The following is a 16,868-nucleotide window of genomic DNA, read 5'->3' on the forward strand; positions in this document are numbered from 1 at the left end:
CGAGGCGGAAGTAGAGCCGTGTGGAGGAGGGACCTGTACCCGGCCAAGGCTTTGGCGCGACGGGCCCGGTAGAGCGGAATCCGGGAGGATCTAATAGGTGCCCAGGAGCCAGATACTGGGCCTGCAGGCGACGGGGAGGAGGTGGAGCCTGCGCTCGGTCCCAGCTGGGATACGTAGGGAGCGAGGTGCTGTGGCTCGGGCGGGGCTGGAGGGGCAGAGGCGGAGCCATGGCAGAGACCAGGTCTGCGTCGGGGGTGTTGTGACGCCCTGAACCGGGGGCGGAGCCTAAGCCGTGGCGCGCGGAGGCGGGGTGGGGCCTAGCTACCTAGAGAAAGTCGACCAGGTCCGGTGCTGCAGGAGACGACGGCTGCAGTGCGTCCGCCGCACCGCTAGGGGCCAGCGCGGGCGGTCAGAAGAGTCCAAACCACAGACAGCGAGAAACCGACCCGCGCGGAGCGAGCACGCGAAGCGTCCCGGAGCTTGGCTTCAGCATGTCAGTACCTCCCCCTTCCCATGCGCCTTATGTTCGTCCTCACTGTCCCCCGTCTGTCCCATGAGTGCGGTCCTCAAGTAGCTATGCCGTCCCGCACGCCCTCCCTGCTTCTGTCGTTCTCTCCCCTAGCATGCCGAGCCACACCCACCCAGAGTCAAGCTGCTGAAGCACACCCTCCCCCCCAAAACTCCACGGTTTGTCATCCACTAGGAGGGAGGGGGAAACCGAGGCACAGAAGACACTGCCGCCTCTCCCTGAGGACACAGGAGCCCCGCCCATAGTGGGTGGGGTTGGCCACGAAGGGGTTAAGACCGCGGGGAAGTCTGGGGCTTCAGACCTAGGGGTGGATTCTGGGGCTTCCTCCCTCTTGGTCCAGAGCTGTAGCTGCTGCGGAGGTGGCCGATGCAGGTGAGGTGCTTATAATCCTCTGAGTGGGGTGTAGGGTTGTGGGGGCTACCTGTGCCTGACCAGTGTGGAATTGGACTCAGGCTCATGGGGCCTTTTGGGGGAGGTGGGGAAGGAGAGCCAGGACGTCCTCTCTGGAGCAAGTGAGTAGAAGAGTGAGGCCCAGTGGATCCCCCACTGCCAGGAATCCCCTCAGCATAGACTCTCCTGGCAGAAGGGCCTGGGGTAGGACTGGCAAACAATGGAGTTTAGGCACAGGAGGTCTGAGCCCCCAACCTGATGGCCGTTGGACACCCTTGTGGATTTAGGAAGGAAGCTGTGGTCCTTATCTTATCTAGGGCGACTACGAAACTCAGGCCAGTGGGGAACCAAGCCTGCAAGAGCCACATTGCTTTGTGACAGTGAGCCAGGCCCCTTGCTAGTGCTGTTGGAACCCCATGTGAGGGGACAGTTGGGTCCATGCCCAAGCAGAGTGTCCTGAGCTGCATGGGGATGGGGGTGGGGTGGGGGGGGCATGGGCTCTGTGCTCCAGGCAGGAAAGGCAGTTCAGTGAGGGGAAAACTGATCCTAACGGGTGGGTGATGGGTACCCCAGGATTGCTCAGGTGACAGGCATGGCCCAAGTGGTCAGAAAGGCTGGGACCTAAAGTGTAAAGAGAAGGAAAGGGCAGGGGAGTTCCTGGGGACAGCCAGAGGGAGTTTTGGGTGGGTTTAAGTAGGGGGTCATGGTGCCTAGTCTGCATGTTCTGTCTGATGGCCAGCCAACCATGATGTTGTAGGCTAGGTCCCCTGTTCTGGGGAGGCCAGAGTTGTAGCCAGAGAAAGTGGGGCCATGACTCTTGGGTTCTGCCCCAGCCTTTAGCCTTCAGCTTTCCTCCAATGTGGGGCAGGACACCCTGGAACCATTACCTCTACTGTCACCTGAGTGAGTCACCTGAGTCAGGTATAAGGGATGGTCTCCAGGTGACCTGTGCCATCAGGTGAGTATGGGACAGAGACAAAGTGTAGCTTACCAGTTCCAGGATGCATGGCTCCCCTAGCACTCTGTCAGCCCCTCCCTGCCCCAACACTGTCCTCCTTCCTGGCAAAGCCTAGCATGGCTGTTGTCTACAGGAGGAGCATCCTTGTGGTCTGAGGAGATAACCATTGTCTGGAGACCATGCTCTTAATCCCCAGCCTGGCACTGAGCCACCTGCAACCCAGCAGGAAATGACCATGGCTCCCAGCCTGACTTAGCTGAGCCTGGATCCTTCATGTAGGGAAGAGCTGACTCTGAGCCCTGGCTCATCAAAGCTGACTCCTACCCTAGACCCTACACACCAGATAGAGTTGATCCTGAGTACCAGCCCAGCCAAGCTGACTCTGGATCCTGCATGCCAGTCAGAGTTGACCCTGAGATCCAACCTGGCCACGCTGACCCTGGATCCTGCACACCAGCCAGAGCTGACCCTGAGCCCCTGGCTAGCTGAGCTGACCCTGGGTTCTGCATGCCATCCAGAGATGACCCTCAGTCCTGGCTCGACTGAGCTGACCCTGGATCCCGCACACCAGCCAGAGGAGACCTCAGCCCCCAACCTGGCTGAACTGACCCTGGAGCCTGTGCACTGCCGACCTGAGCTCCTGGATGCCTGTGCCGACCTCATCAATGAGCAGTGGCCCCGCAGCCGTGCCTCCCGCCTGCATTCCTTGGGCCAGTCCTCAGACGCCTTCCCCCTCTGCCTGATGCTGCTGAGCCCCAGCCCCACACCTGAGGCAGCCCCCATCGTGGTGGGCCATGCCCGCTTGTCACGGGTGCTGGACCGGCCCCAGAGCCTCCTAGTGGAGACAGTGGTGGTGGCCCGGGCTCTGAGGGGCCGTGGCTTTGGCCGCTGCCTCATGGAGGGCCTGGAGGTTTTTGCTCAGGCCCGGGGCTTCCGCCGACTACACCTCACTACCCATGACCAGCTGCAGTTCTATGCCCACCTGGGCTACCAGCTGGGTGAGCCTGTGCAGGGCCTAGTCTTCACCAGCCAACGGCTGCCTGCCACCCTGCTCAGGGCCTTCCCCAGAGCCCCCTTTCCCCGGCAACCCTGCAAGGCTTCTAGTCTGACTGCCCAAACTGCCCCAAGAGCCCCCAAGGGGCCATCATTGCCACCACCTCCTCCCCTGCCTGAGCCCTTGACCACCTCACCCCCACCTCCTGCAGGGCCCCCACCACAAAGCCTGCTGGAGACACAATACCAAGACCTGAGAGGATGTCCCATATTCTGGATGGAAAAAGACATCTGAGGGCTACCCAGGACAAGGCACTGTCCTTCAGGGTTGATGGACTGCCTAGGACAGTCTGGGCCTCAGCCCATTGGCCATACCATAGTCCCTAGACCCTGGGAGCAGCTTTAGCCTGGCCATGTTTCCTGAGTACCAGTGGGGCCAGTAGATGGCTTCATGGCTGTGGCTCAGAGCTGTCAGTGTGGCTGAATAAAGGCTTCTGTTGGATGTGGCTGTGACAGTTTATTTGTTGACCTCACTCTTACCTCCCAGCTTCATCTTAGATCCCCTATCTCTGCAAGAGTCCCCAGATCAACCTTGGCCCTAGGGCCATGGATGAAGGGACACCTGCCCTTTGCCCCTCCCACTCTGCCAAGCCCAGGTGACAAGATATCTGTTCCCTTCTACATTCACTCATCACTATTCACTCAGGGGCTACTGTTTGTCAGGCTCTGGACTGGTCACAGGCAATGGGGAACGAGACAGACAGTACCTCGACCCAAGGGACAGGGGAGACAGGCAGGCATACAGTGTCAGGATCCGTGCTGGGACAGTGGGAGCCCAAGTGCCCTCAGTGCATTTAGAGACCCAGGAGGCCTCCCAGGGGAGGTGATGTCACAGCAGAGACCTGAGAGCTGAGTAGGAATTAAGCCAGGCAAAGGGGAGGATGTTAAGTGTTCTTGGGGCAAGGTCCAAGAAAGAGGTCAGAGGGGACTGGTGAGAAGTGAGTGGGCTAGGTGTCAGAAGGCACAGTGGTGCTGTGACAGAGATGAACAACACGGGAGCTACGTGGGCCAACTTAGGGTGTTACTGGTTTGAGAGGCCTAGAGGACCACATGGGGACCATCCTTCCCCAGCCTCCATCCTTGGGAGTAGCTGGGAGAGTGTTCCCAGCTTTCCCTGCTGTATAGAAGGTGTGGCCACGGCCATGAATTCTAAGCTCACACCCCCTCTCTCCTGCAGGTTTCTGTCCCTGGGGCATGATCATGCAGCTGGGCCTCGCCCTGGTACTAGGAATGGCCCTGTGCCTGGGGTGTGGCCAGCCCCTGCTGTGGGCTCCTGAACGTCCCTTCTCTGTGCTATGGAACATACCCTCAGCACACTGTGAGACTCGCTTTGGCGTGCACCTGCCACTAGAGGCTCTGGGCATCACAGCCAACCGTGGCCAGCGTTTCCATGGCCAGAACATCACCATCTTCTACAAGAACCAGCTTGGCTTCTATCCCTACCTTGGGCCCAGGGGCACAGCTCGTAACGGGGGCATCCCCCAGGTTGTCCCTCTTGACCGCCACCTGGCACGGGCTGCCTACCAGATCCATCTCAGCCTAGAACGTGGCTTTGCTGGCCTGGCAGTGCTGGACTGGGAAGAGTGGTGTCCACTCTGGGCCGGGAACTGGGGCCGCCGCCGAGCCTACCAGGAAGCTTCATGGGCTTGGGCACAGCGGGTATTCCCCCACCTGAACCCCCAGGAGCAGCTCCACAAGGCCCGTGCTGGCTTTGAACAGGCAGCCCGTGCCCTGATGGAGGACACACTACGGCTAGGCCAGGCACTGAAGCCCCATGGGTTCTGGGGCTTCTATCGCTTCCCAGCCTGTGGCAATGGCTGGCATGGTACAGCTTTCAATTATACAGGCCACTGCCACCCAGCCACTCTAGCCCGAAACACACGACTGCATTGGCTCTGGGCTGCCTCCAGCGCCCTCTTCCCCAGCATTTACCTCCCGCCCAAGCTGCCACCTATTCACCACCAGGCATTTGTCCGATACCGCCTGGAAGAAGCCTTCCGTGTGGCCCTTGTTGGGCACCCACATCCCCTGCCTGTCCTGGCCTATGCCCGCCTCACATACCGGCATTCTGGGAGGTTCCTGTCCCAGGTGAGCGAAAATTGAGATCTAGGGGTCTGAGTGGGGAGTCATGGTCCTGTCCTAGGAAGATCTGAAGAGAAGACCTTGCCCAGGGGAATTTGATGGGGAGACCCTGATCTAGTTCTGAGTGGGGAGGTACTATCCTGGAGCATCTGAAAAGGAAGTATGGCTCTGCCTTGGAAAATCTTGAAGGGGAAGGCAAGGCCAACGTTTGGAGCCCTGGTCTGAGGGAAGACATTTTCTGAGTGGAGGACCCAAGAAGCCACTCAGAGGCTCAGTGCCAAGTAACCTTACTCTAGAAGTGGAATCAGATCATGGCAATGAGCCAGAAAAGTTTCTTGAAGGTAGGCCCAGATGGATCTGACCAGCCCAGCCCTGGCTTAGCAGTTCTTTGCTTCCAGGATGACCTCGTGCAGACCATTGGTGTGACCGCAGCACTAGGGGCAGCCGGCGTGGTGCTCTGGGGGGACCTGAGCTTCTCCAGCTCTGAGGTGATCATTGCCCCTCCAGCCTGCCGTACAGCCCATCCTGGGATCCCAGGGTTTGGGGGAGAGACCATGTCAGAGCCATGAAGCAGGAGCATTGATACATCCTTCCCCTCTCCACAGGAGAAGTGCTGGCATCTCCATGACTACCTAGTGGGCACCCTGGGTCCCTATGTAATCAATGTGACCAGGGCAGCCATAACCTGCAGTCACCAGCGGTGCCATGGCCATGGGCGTTGTGCCTGCCAAGATGGAGGACAGCTGGAAGCCTTTCTGCATCTGCAGCCAGATGGCAGCCCTGGAGCTTGGGAGTCCTTTAGCTGCCGTTGTTACCCAGGCTGGGCTGGCCCTACCTGCCAGGAGCCTAGACCTGAGCCTAGGCCTGAAGAAGCAACATAAAACCAGAGGTTACCTGCCCCTGACTCTCTTGTCCCTGCTGCCATTTTTCCAGTCTTGGAGGACAGCTCTGTCCCACTCTTGTTCTATTCAGTTTAGAGTCAGTCCTCCCATACACACCCTCCCTTCCCATGGGATACCTGGGGAGTGGAAGGGGCCAGGAAAAAAATGTTGACAGACAAACAGACAAAAATGTTTATTTTGTTTACACTATTTTAAAACCAAAGGTCCTCTGAGGTCACTTGATCCCTCCTGATAAGCAGCCCCAGGGAAAGTCAGAGTTCCAGATGGTTAGAGTTGCCAGCTCAGGGCTCTGTTCCTACTACTCCTCACTGGGTCCATGGAAAGGTCACAGGAGACCCATCCAGAGACAGGTGGGCTCCAAGATCTTGGCTAAGGTCTGTAAGTGCTAAGCTGTTATTTGTCCTCTGCTTCAGCATAAAGTCACTTTTTCTTTCACCACCTAAGGTTTGTTCACCAAGTTCCACTAAATCCCAAGCTCTTCCTGTCGCCGAGTGTCCCTCCGCAAGTGCCCAGAAACGCTGGCCCTGCCTGACGTAGTAGGCTGCTCCAAAGAGGCAGCTTCAGTATTAACAACTGTGCATGCATGCACGTGGGCGCGCGGGGGGCGGTGTACACAGGGCATTGTGGGTGCATAGTTCAGCTAGAGCGTCGTGGGTTTACGGGTCTCAGGAATAGACTACAATTCCCGAGGTGCTCTGCGCCTAGCCTGCTGGCGGTGATCTCGGCGCTCAGTCCCCTGGGACTAGTAGTTTCGGCCGCGCGCATGTGGTCCTGGAACCCAATGGCCAAGAACTCGCCTTCCCGGCCACCCGTTTAGCAGGGCGGGGCGCAGCGACTCGTTTGGCAGGGCGGGGCGCCTCGCGAAGATGGTGTCGCGTGCGGCGTGTGGCTCCCGTCGTCTGCCCAATTCTCAGCTTAGCCCACCGGCCGGTGTCTCGCCGGTCTGGAGCCCCCGCCCGCCGGGCCCCTGACCCTGAGCCTTCTGCGCGCCCGCGCTCCTGATTCCCGGCATGCCCCGCGCCCGTAAGGGCAGCGCACCCCGCAAGGGTGGCCAGCGCCGCGGAGCCGGTAAGTGGGGAGCTACTGATGAACGGCGAGCGGGGGTCCTGCGTGGCTTGCCCGTCGGTGTTCCCGATGGCTCCCGAACGGAGACTCCTGCGTCGACCAACCTGGCGCTGCCTCCCGCAACTCTCCCGCGGCCAGCACGTGCCCCAGGAGGCAGCGGCCACGTGTGCGCCCAGCTCAATTTGGGCGCTGCTTGCTGCTCAGGAACCCACGCTACCGGGCCTAAACTGGTCGGTGCCTCGCGGCCTCAGTTTCTCCATTGCGGATCCAGCCCAGTTACCTGCTATGATAGACAAGCTCGCCAGACAGCAGGAAGCCTGCCGCCTCGCTAATCCCTGCTCTTTTACTGGACTGGACTAGGAAGTTGGTGGGAGGGCTACTCTGACGGAGAGTACTGAGGTAGGGGGCGGTGGGGATGTTGCAGGATTCTGGCCTTGGTGGACCTGGCCCGAGAAGGTTAGGGAGTGCCCTTGAGCCTGCGGCAGTCCTGAGACTTATCAGCTTTGAACAGAAGTGTGTCTTGCTTCAGTAAACACATATGTTTACTGTGCAGGAATGGGGTGCCTGCTAGGCACAGCTTAGACCACCCTAATGGGACTTGGGTGTGGGGACATCTAAGAGGGTAGCAACATTACAGAAGGACTGGTGTTGGGGGACAAGTTCATTTAAATGGTGTCAGCCCCAGACTTAAGAACCAAGGAATCCTTGAGGGGCTTCTGGGTGAATCCTGAGGAGGTGAAGAAGAGAGCACTGTGCAGAGGAAATAATTTGTGCAAAGGCCTGGCATCTAGAGAGGGAACAAATGAGGGAGGCTAGGCTGCTTTGGCTGGTTAGGGTAGTAAGAGAGGTGGTGAGCGGAGGACTGCATGCGTGCTGCACTTTGTCCAGCAGGTACATGGCGTATGTCGTTCTGAGAAGTAGGACCAGTCTGGTGACCAGAACCCATCTGGGACTCTGCTGCAGGAGCTGCCCTTGCCAAAGTCAGCCCCTGGCCCTGGGCAGAACCCACACACAGGAGCATTCCAGCTCTGCTGACCCTGACATTCTCCTGTGTTTACCTATTTTTAGGGACTCGTGTGGTCAGGGGTCACTCCACTCTCTGCATTTCCCGAGGTCAGGAGGAGCCTGTGTGTCCATCCACCGAGGGCTGAAGGCCTGGGATAGTCCAGGGGGAGCTCAGAAGACAGTATGCTTGAAGCCTGGGGCACCCAGCCATATCCACTAGCAGCTGGGCTTCTGCCCCAAGGCAGATGGGTGGTTGTGGGCCCAAAGAAGAGCCTTCACTAGTTGTTTGTTCAGTCATTGTCTTCATTTGCTGTACTAAATGAGGTGTTTTAGCATGTCTGTTTTGCAGATGAAAAAATTAAGGCATTGGGGGTGCCTGGGTGGCTCACCCATTTAGGGTTAAGCCTCTGACTTTTTGTTTGGGTCATGATCTCATGGTTCAGGAGTTCAAGCCCCACTTCGGGCTCTGTGCTGACAGCTTGGAGCTTGGACCCTGCTTCAGATTCTGTGCTTCCCTCTCTCACTGCCCCTACCCTGCTCTCTCTCTCTCTCTCTCTCTCTCTCTCTCTCAACAATAAATAAACATTAAAAAAAAAAATTAAGGCGTTGAAGTCTAGGCACTTGACCTGGTTACACTCTTTTCATGATATGGAGCTGGAATTTGAACCCTGTGTCTGTCTGTATATGTTCTGTATATACAGATTCAATAATCGAAGCCCCTGACTTTTGCCCTGGCCATTTTTAGGCATAATCTGGGCTGGTGGCTGAGCTCCCCCAGGATTTGCCTAGATATGTCCCCACTCCAGGTGGGGCCTGTGCAGCCCCTTCTGCCTCTACCAGGACCTCAGTCTCCTTCTTAAAGCAGGCTCTAGTCTCACGGAGGCTGTACTCACGAAGCCTGCCAGGTTTTCCTAGGCTGGGCCTGGGAATGTTCTCCAGTTGATAGACCTCACTCCCTTTCTCCTCTTTCCTGGCTCAGCATCCCCTGCATCAGTCCCTGTGTGTACCACTTCAGCCTCCCATTTTCTCATCTCTGAGAGGGGGCAGGACTCTATTCTTGGGGGGTCATGAGGCCGGGTGAGGTACCCCCGGCCATCAGACATCAGTAAGGGCAGGCCAAGTGCTATGTTCCACCCTCCCCAGGTGCCCGGAGCAGAACCCAAGCTGACTCAGGTTCCAGTGAGGATGAGGCAGTCAGTGAGGCCCGCAGCACCACCAGTGAATGCCCCAGCCTTCTTAGCACTGCAGCAGAGGACAGCCTTGGTGAGAGTGAGTGGGAGTTTGGCAGGGACTCTGGGGATTCCCTGGGGTAAAGCAAGACGCAGGGCTGACCAGCTGGCCTTGCAGGGGGGGATGCCGTGGATGAGCAGGGCCAGCAGGAAGACCTTGAGGAGAAGCTGAAGGAGTATGTGGACTGCCTCACAGACAAGAGGTACCTCTGACTGCCAGCCAACCCCTATACCCCTGTCCCTGCTCAGCCCATGCCAAGTATGACCCAGTAGGGCTGGTGCACAAGGTCCCCTTTCTTTATTCCTCAGTGCCAAGACCCGGCAGGGTGCTCTCGAGAGCCTTCGCCTGGCCCTGGCATCCCGCTTACTCCCTGACTTCTTGCTGGAGCGCCGCCTCACACTGGCTGATGCCTTGGAAAAGTGCCTCAAGAAAGGTTGGGCCCCGGGGGCTCACGGGAGACCTGAATTGGCTGGGTACTGACCCTTGCTGCATGGGCTGACTGGAAAGCCTTCCTACAGGGAAGGGGGAGGAACAGGCCCTAGCCGCTGCTGTGCTAGGCCTGCTCTGTGTGCAGCTGGGCCCTGGACCCAAGGGCGAGGAGCTATTTCACAGCCTACAGCCCCTCCTGGTCTCTGTGCTCAGTGATGGCACAGCTTGTCCTGCTGCTCGGCTTCACGTGAGTGTTCTCTGCTCTGTGACACCCTTCCCTCCCCTAATCCCTAAGGGGAGAGGTGGGTTCCACCTGCTTTCAGGCTCCTTTACTCTGAGGGTGAGCCCTGTGGCTGGGAACCCAGGCTCACTCTCTAATCACAGCGTGGCTTTGCCCTCCTTCCAACAGTGTGCTTCTGCTCTTGGTTTGGGGTGCTATGTGGCTGCTGCCGATGTCCAGGTAAGTGACCTTTGGGCATGGCTAATAGAGTACCTAGGCCCTGGCTCTGCCCCTGAGCCATTCCCGCTGCCTCCCTGTGTCCCTAGGACCTGGTCTCTTGCCTCAACTGCTTGGAAGGTGTTTTCAGCCGGTCCTGTGGAATGGGTGGCTCCACAGCCCCTGTGGTCCCTGCCAGCCTGCATGGCCTGCTCTGTGCTGCCCTGCAGGCCTGGGCATTGCTACTCACCGTCTGCCCTAGCACCCATATCAGCCACATCCTGGACAGGTAAGAGCAACTGCCTGCTGTGAGTGGAAGGGGAAAGGTGAGGCCCCCCCAACCCACACGTAGCTCAGCCTGCCCCTTCCTCAGGCAGCTGCCCCGGCTGCCCCAGCTCTTGTCCAGCGAAAGTGTGAACCTGCGAATCGCTGCCGGCGAGACCATCGCACTGCTCTTTGAGCTGGCCCGGGACCTTGAGGTGTGAGAGAGGGGTGAGGGGAAGGGAGGGGGCCTGCTGACTCCACCTGCCCATCCTCGGCTGAATGCAGGGGACACCACAGAAAAAGCAGGACAGCCTTAGGTCCTTATGGAGGGGAGGTAGCCCTAACACAGACTGAGATGCCGGGTGCCATGGTGGTGGCAGGGGTGTCTGGCCCAGGCAGGGACCAGGAGGGAATTCAAAGGGGAGAGGCAGAGAAGAAAACCACTTCTTCCGAGATAGGAAGGGTTTGCGCAACCCCAAGTTGAGAGCCAGCAGAGCGCGGGCTTCTGCTCACACGCCCTCTATTGCTCCCACCACAGGAGGATTTTATTTACGAGGACATGGAGGCCCTCTGCAATGCCCTCCGAACCCTGGCCACCGACAGCAACAAGTACCGTGCCAAGGCTGACCGCCGGCGTCAGCGCTCTACTTTCCGCGCTGTGCTGCACTTTGTTGAGGTGTGTGTGAAAACGTGTGTCCTGGTGAGAGTGCATCCCCAGGCACAGCCACCAAGCCCTGTTCTGCGGGTCCCTCTACTCTGCAGGGCGGTGAGTGTGAGGAAGAGTCGGTCCACTTCGGGCTTGAGGTGCTCTATGTGGACAGCTGGGCTCGGCGCCGCATCTATGCTGCCTTCAAGGATGTGCTGGGATCGGGCATGCACCACCATCTCCAGGTGGGGAAGTAGACAGGGAGGGGACACCCAGCTTGGCTGTTTTGGACCAGCTTGAGCTCACTGCCCTGTTTGCCCCCAGAACAACGAGCTACTCCGTGATATCTTTGGCCTGGGTCCTGTCCTGGTGCTGGATGCCACTGCCCTGAAGGCCTGCAAGATTTCACGTTTTGAGAAGGTTTGCACCCTTGGGCACGTTTATCTTCCCTCCATTCCCACGGCCTGGAGGCCTGGAGCTCTGCAGGGGCTAGAGGAAAAGCCCTGGGCCTCCCCCTCCCTAGCTCACCATATCATCACTCTCTGCCCCCACTCCAGCACCTATACAACGCCGCTGCCTTCAAAGCCCGGACCAAGGCACGCAGCCGTGTGCGAGACAAGCGGGCAGACATCCTGTGAGGTGGGGCCAGCTGAAGAGGAGACTCTCCACACTCGTGCCTGTGTTTTTAACAGAAGACACTGCAACAACTGGTTGTTCCTGCCAGGAATTGTGGCTTTATTTTTTTAATGACAAAACCAAAAACAGACAGGGGTGGTGGCTGGAGGCCAGGGCACTTGGTATCCTGGCCCCTTGCCTCAGCACAGCCCTGTGCTTCTCTCTGTCCTGTCTCAGGCCAGGCCAGATGTGTGCTTGTCCCAGGGCTGTGGGGCAGGCAGGAGGAGGGATGTGCCTTTCTCTCCTTTCTCGGGCCCTGCTCCCCTGGGGTGACCTACTTCCTTGAGGGGAATGGCATCTGGACAAATGCCACCAAAACCGGTGGGGAGGCCAGGCTACCTGGAATGGATCTATATGCTGATTTTTAAAGATTATTAGAGGTAATTAAACTGAATGCTCAACCATCTGTGGCCCTTAGCTCCTGGGTGTTTCTGCCTGCCCTGCCATTCACCACCACACTGGGTCTCCCCCATCTCCATCTCACCTTTGACCTCCAAGACCAGCTCCTCAGGTGGCCCTCCTCCCCATACTCAGCTCTGCCTGCTTGAGCACTGAGGCTGGACCCCCGCTGGGAGGCCTGGCAAGGTTTGGGCAGCTGGGGGTGGGGGGCAGCTATTTCTAGACTCTGAACCTATCTGGAAGCCAGAGGCTGCTGACAGGCCACAGAAGGAGCCAGGAGGTTGGTATCCCTTCCTCTGACCTTGGGCCACCCAAAGCAGGACCTTGGCACCAGAAAACTTGGCTAGGCCTGGCTTGAAGACAGGAGAGGCAGGTAGCTGTGGGGTCAGGTTAGACTCTTGTACAAAAACCTCACCGGGGAAGTAGGGTGGGACAATGGGTCAGGAGAAACCTGCCAATGGCGACTTTATTCCCCACCCACACACACACCCAAGCCCCAGGTCCAAGTGGTATCTCAGCTGGGTGCTTGGGCCTCACTGGAGTTGAGCCTCCGCAGCTGGCTGAGGCTGGCAAGCCGGAGTCTGAGCAGCGTCTCCTCCTGTGTGCGCAGTGTGTGCGCCAGCATGCGGAGGGATTCACTCTGCAGCACTGTGGACGGGCAGGCGGGAACGGGGGGGTATCAGACCACGTGCCACCCCACAACTCCCCACCTCACTGGCTCGGCCTCTGCAGCTGTTTCCAGCCACGCAGAAAAGCCTTGCAGTCCCAGTTACTCGCTCTCAGTTCCCACTGGCTTTCCGCACCGTCCAACCATACCGCTCAGGTAGACAGCCAGGATGGCAAGTGCCAGGCAGGTGAACACCAGCAATGCGAGCAGCAGGAAGCCTCCCCTGCTGTGCACAGGGCTGCAGCCAGCCTGGGCACACAGCGACGGTGGCAAGATACCCAGCAGCTCGTCCCATGGCTGCACCTCCTCAGTCAGGTAGGGGTGCAGTGAACCTGCAGGGCAAATGGGGCATCGGGAGGGTAGGGGTTGTGCCTGCTCTCCTCCCCTCTCCCAGCATGTCAGTCCCCTGCCCTATGCCCCTCACCTCCACTGTGTAGGTCGCTGATGGACTCCACCTGGTGCAGGCGCACCTCCTGTATGTGGTTGGGGGCCAGTGGCGCCCTGCTCCTCGTGCTCGGTGTTAGTGCCAAGGTGTCTGCTGGGACAGTGCAGGGCTGGTTCAGCCAGCAGGTCACGCCTCCCTTTTAAGGTGGCTTCATGCAGCAGCCGCGGCTCAGAAAAGATGGGACAGGACAAAGGGACATTGGCTCCTAGTGCCCTAAAACCAGCTCAGGAACGACACTTGATTCGGAACCAGGATGACCTCAGAACTCTGTGGGCCTGTTAACACCTACAGTAGCAGGAGGTACATTTGACCTGCTCACTTTTGTTTCCTTACAAGCACCTCAACGGCTTTCAGGCATTCCTCTGCCTGTTCATTTCTAGAGAAGAGTTTGTCAGCTTTGAAGGACTAACCCCACAGTGCGTGAAATTCATTCCTGCCTCTTCTGCTATCACTTTTCCCTGCAGACCCTGTGGGTTGGCCATTAGGCCAGACCCAGTGCCTGGTACCTCCACATCTCCATCCTAGCTGGGTGGTGCTTGTGCTTTGTGGCCTTGGCTCTGCTTTAACATATTCAGCCTGATCCTGCTGTACTTCTGTGAACCCTGTTTTCACTCAACATGTGACATGCCTTTGTTATGAAGCTGTTCTACATGCTTCTGAGGTCCCCTTTGAGGCTGCCTGGGCATTTAGGTTGTTTCCAGTTCCCTTTGGAAGTAACTCCCAGGAAGGATATGCATCATTGAGTATGAAGGTTTTTCCCAATTTCCTAATTGTTAATAAGGACGGATTCCCAGAAGCAAAATTATTGGCTTAAAGAGCAGGGACTTTTTCTTTAAGCCATTAAACTGTCCTCCAGAATGACTATCCACAGCCCCCAAAAGGGTACAACATCGCCACCATTAGGCATTTTCAATGAAAAATTTATATACACACGTGTACGCATGTTTGCCAGTTGGGAGATGAGAAAAGGCTTTTCTTGACCTATTTCGGTCTCTGCCTGGAGGGCCTGATGAATGCGTGTGGCTTCCTAGTTATCCATTCACAGCCTCTGCCCATTTAGTCACTGGGACCTCTGTACTTTTCTTGTGATCTTACTATTTTTGTACTCCTCAAAAGTATTTGTGATTTCTAAAAAAGTACTTTTTTTTTTTTTTACTTCTTTGACTTTTTATTTTATTTATTTATTTTTTAATCTTGGCTCCTTAAACCTCCAGATACCCAGCTGGCTGCTAGGTAACAGTATGGGGCATTGATAGGGGCAAAGGTGATTGGACTATCACTTTCACAACAATAACTCAACCTTCATGACTTGCTTGAAACTGGCCCTTGAAATGCTCCAAAGTGAAACAAGATGCTGGCAGTCATTATGTTTGGGTGATAGGTCAGGGGTCATGTTAAATTCCTCTGCACTTGGCTCTGCTTTCCCAACACTTTTTTTTTTTTTTTTTAATGTTTATTTATTTTGAGAGAGAGCAAGCTTGCCGCCTTGGGAGTTGGGGAGGGGCAAAGAGAGAGAGAGAGAATCCCAAGCAGCCTCCACTAGTGCTGTCAGTGCAGAGTCCAGTGTGGGGCTTGAACTCACGAATGGTGAGATTATGACCTGAGCCAAAATCAAGAGTTGGCCACTTAACCGACTGAACCACCCAGGTGCCCCTCCCTACACTTTATAAATTGAACTCAGATTCTGTTCATCACCAGGAAAATCGTGGTAAACATCATTGTTAGGGCCTCAAAAGGAGGCAAACATCCTCCACCACTAGTGGGGGCTGGGGCCCTCCTATCCAGTTGAAATGTTGAAAATGTGACAAGAGGGTTGACCAGCTAGACCTGCTGGAGCAGTGAAGCAGCTGGTCATCCCTGCTGTGGCCCCTGTGAACCTCTGTACTTCTTGCGTACAGTGGGGTAGTTAGGTGATTGGCCACCAAAGTCTTAACTAGCTGTCAGTCTGGCCAGGCCAAAGGATCCCAACTGGCTAACAGTTGGGTCCAGTTAGGCCCAAGTTGGAGGTGACCAGAGATCTATCCACTCCTGGTCCCTGGGCTGCATGCCCAAATGCTTCCTAGAACCACTGCCCGCCCCCAATCCCAGCTTCCTCCCTGAATGAAGAGCCGAACTGGCCTGGCAGGCCACCTCCTCAGCCCATACCCACTTGGGCACAGCCTATAGCTGACTACCCCCAAGCGAGTAGCTCCCCCCAATCCCTCCCTGCTGTCCCTAGCAGGGGAAACAGGCAGGGCCTAAGGGGAGGTGGGATTCCAGACATAGCCCTTTCTCCATGCACAGAGGGCAGGTTCCCTTAATCTATGGCATGGTGATTGATGACTAGTTAAGGAAGTGAGGTCAGTGGGACAGAGTGGGTTTGCTCTGTGGTTCACAGGGTCACAGGACTGGGGCCTTGCCCTCCCCCACAGTCATCTCCTACCTTCTTGGGTGTCCTCAGGCATGGTGGGCGGTGGGCAGCTGGGGGGCTGATAATAGCACTCAGTATGAGGACAGGATGGAAGCAGCAGCGGCTCCTCAGAGCCTGGGGAAGGCAGGCCACCTCCCAGCCTGGGCCTAAAATAGGCCTGAGCTCAGCCCACTGGGCTATATTTAGAGGGGGCAGCTCTCAGCCATGGGAAGTTGTGGAGTGACCCACATGGGCCAGCTAGCTGGTGATGGAGCCCAGACAAGAGCACACCTCCACTAATACAAATGCCCAGGGTCTTTCCTGGGGAACTCTACCACTCCCATACACGCACAGGCCTTGGTGTCTTTATCCAGACAAGCTGCCTCATGCTCACCTCCAGCAATGCCCCACATGGCAGCCAAGGTATGTAAGGGAGCCCTGTGCCTCTACCCACAAAGACCCCGACCCAAAGTTGGGTCATCTCTTCTCCAAGCACATGGACAAGAACCTACCCCTGTGTGACCTGCTGGCACCAGGGATTGGGGTGATGGACAGCTTGAGTGCATTGCAATGAGGGCTCTGAGAATCCCCAAAGAGGGCAGAGACACACCTATAAAGGTAGGCACTCATGTTGGTCAGTGGGCAAACTTAGGCTGAAGATTGGTATTTCTGTTAATAAGCCTACAACTTTGGTTAACGGATTGCCTGCTCTCTGACCTCCATTTTCTCATTTGTAAAACAGAAAGGACAATTATGGTTCCTCCCTGGCGCAGGACACGTGAAAATGGAATGCAGCTGCATGTCTGCAGTTTACCTCCTCCCTCCTCTCTCCATACAAGTCACACCATGTTGTGTGAGGAGGCATGGTACCACTCACCCCTGAAGGGAGGAAGTGGCCAGGCTGAGGGCCCACCCTTTGCTGTTGGACCCCTGTGACCCTTCTCCCCAACTGGGAGGAAGTAAGATGGTGAGAATCCTCCCCCTAAAACATCCCAAATCCATCACTCCACTGTATCACACTGGCCTCCTTGATGTTCCTCACACACAGCAACCTTGTTTCCACCTCAGGACCTTTGCACTAGCTGTTGCCTCCTGGAACACTCCACCCCTTAGATACTCCCATGACTGGCTCCTTGTTGTTTAGCTCAAATGTCACCCCCTCAGTGATGCTTTCTCACATTGTTTTCCATATCTCCAAATTTCATTTTCTTCATAGCACTCATCCAAGAAATCATATTCAGAACATACTGTGCAGGTCAGTAGGGCCCCAAAGGCCCCACAGAATCTACTCAGTCACATGGAAA

The 16,868-nt window shown here is 56.8% G+C and overlaps 4 protein-coding genes across 6 annotated transcripts; 3 read left to right on the top strand and 1 right to left on the bottom strand.

The window, feature by feature from the left end:
• The first annotated feature begins 443 nt into the window (after positions 1-443).
• On the top strand, positions 444-6,349 carry HYAL3 (hyaluronidase 3). The gene is made up of 4 exons (XM_015077091.3): positions 444-901; positions 4,108-5,018; positions 5,411-5,500; positions 5,618-6,349. The coding sequence occupies exons 2-4, from the start codon at positions 4,125-4,127 to the stop codon at positions 5,891-5,893; spliced, it is 1,260 nt and encodes a 419-aa protein (XP_014932577.2). The 5' UTR covers positions 444-901; positions 4,108-4,124; the 3' UTR covers positions 5,894-6,349.
• NAA80 (N-alpha-acetyltransferase 80, NatH catalytic subunit) lies at positions 916-3,372 on the top strand. The gene is given in 2 exon segments (XM_027038787.2): positions 916-2,300; positions 2,302-3,372. Coding segments are annotated over 2 exon segments (894 nt in total). The 5' UTR covers positions 916-2,270; the 3' UTR covers positions 3,166-3,372.
• Positions 6,350-6,675: 326 nt separating the features above from the next.
• On the top strand, positions 6,676-12,081 carry IFRD2 (interferon related developmental regulator 2). Of its 2 annotated transcripts, XM_015076983.3 has the most exons (12): positions 6,678-6,982; positions 9,128-9,247; positions 9,332-9,416; positions 9,523-9,647; positions 9,733-9,890; positions 10,053-10,103; positions 10,190-10,368; positions 10,453-10,558; positions 10,882-11,019; positions 11,106-11,234; positions 11,314-11,409; positions 11,547-12,081. In XM_015076983.3, the coding sequence occupies exons 1-12, from the start codon at positions 6,925-6,927 to the stop codon at positions 11,625-11,627; spliced, it is 1,326 nt and encodes a 441-aa protein (XP_014932469.2). In that variant the 5' UTR covers positions 6,678-6,924; the 3' UTR covers positions 11,628-12,081. The 2 variants fall into 2 exon arrangements, with proteins under 2 accessions (XP_026894586.1, XP_014932469.2); XM_027038785.2 differs by lacking the exon at positions 10,453-10,558 and having other exon boundaries at positions 6,676-6,982.
• On the bottom strand, positions 11,701-16,814 carry LSMEM2 (leucine rich single-pass membrane protein 2). Of its 2 annotated transcripts, none has more exons than XM_015077090.3 (4): positions 15,598-16,814; positions 13,155-13,265; positions 12,880-13,062; positions 11,701-12,711 (listed from the first exon to the last, which is right to left on the bottom strand). In XM_015077090.3, exons 1-4 carry the CDS (start codon positions 15,617-15,619, stop codon positions 12,578-12,580), a joined length of 450 nt encoding a protein of 149 aa, XP_014932576.1. In that variant the 5' UTR covers positions 15,620-16,814; the 3' UTR covers positions 11,701-12,577. The 2 variants fall into 2 exon arrangements, with proteins under 2 accessions (XP_014932576.1, XP_053075308.1); XM_053219333.1 differs by having other exon boundaries at positions 13,155-13,268.
• Positions 16,815-16,868: the final 54 nt, after the last annotated feature.

This window comes from Acinonyx jubatus, chromosome A2 (assembly GCF_027475565.1).
Source record: "Acinonyx jubatus isolate Ajub_Pintada_27869175 chromosome A2, VMU_Ajub_asm_v1.0, whole genome shotgun sequence".
NCBI lineage: Eukaryota > Metazoa > Chordata > Mammalia > Carnivora > Felidae > Acinonyx > Acinonyx jubatus.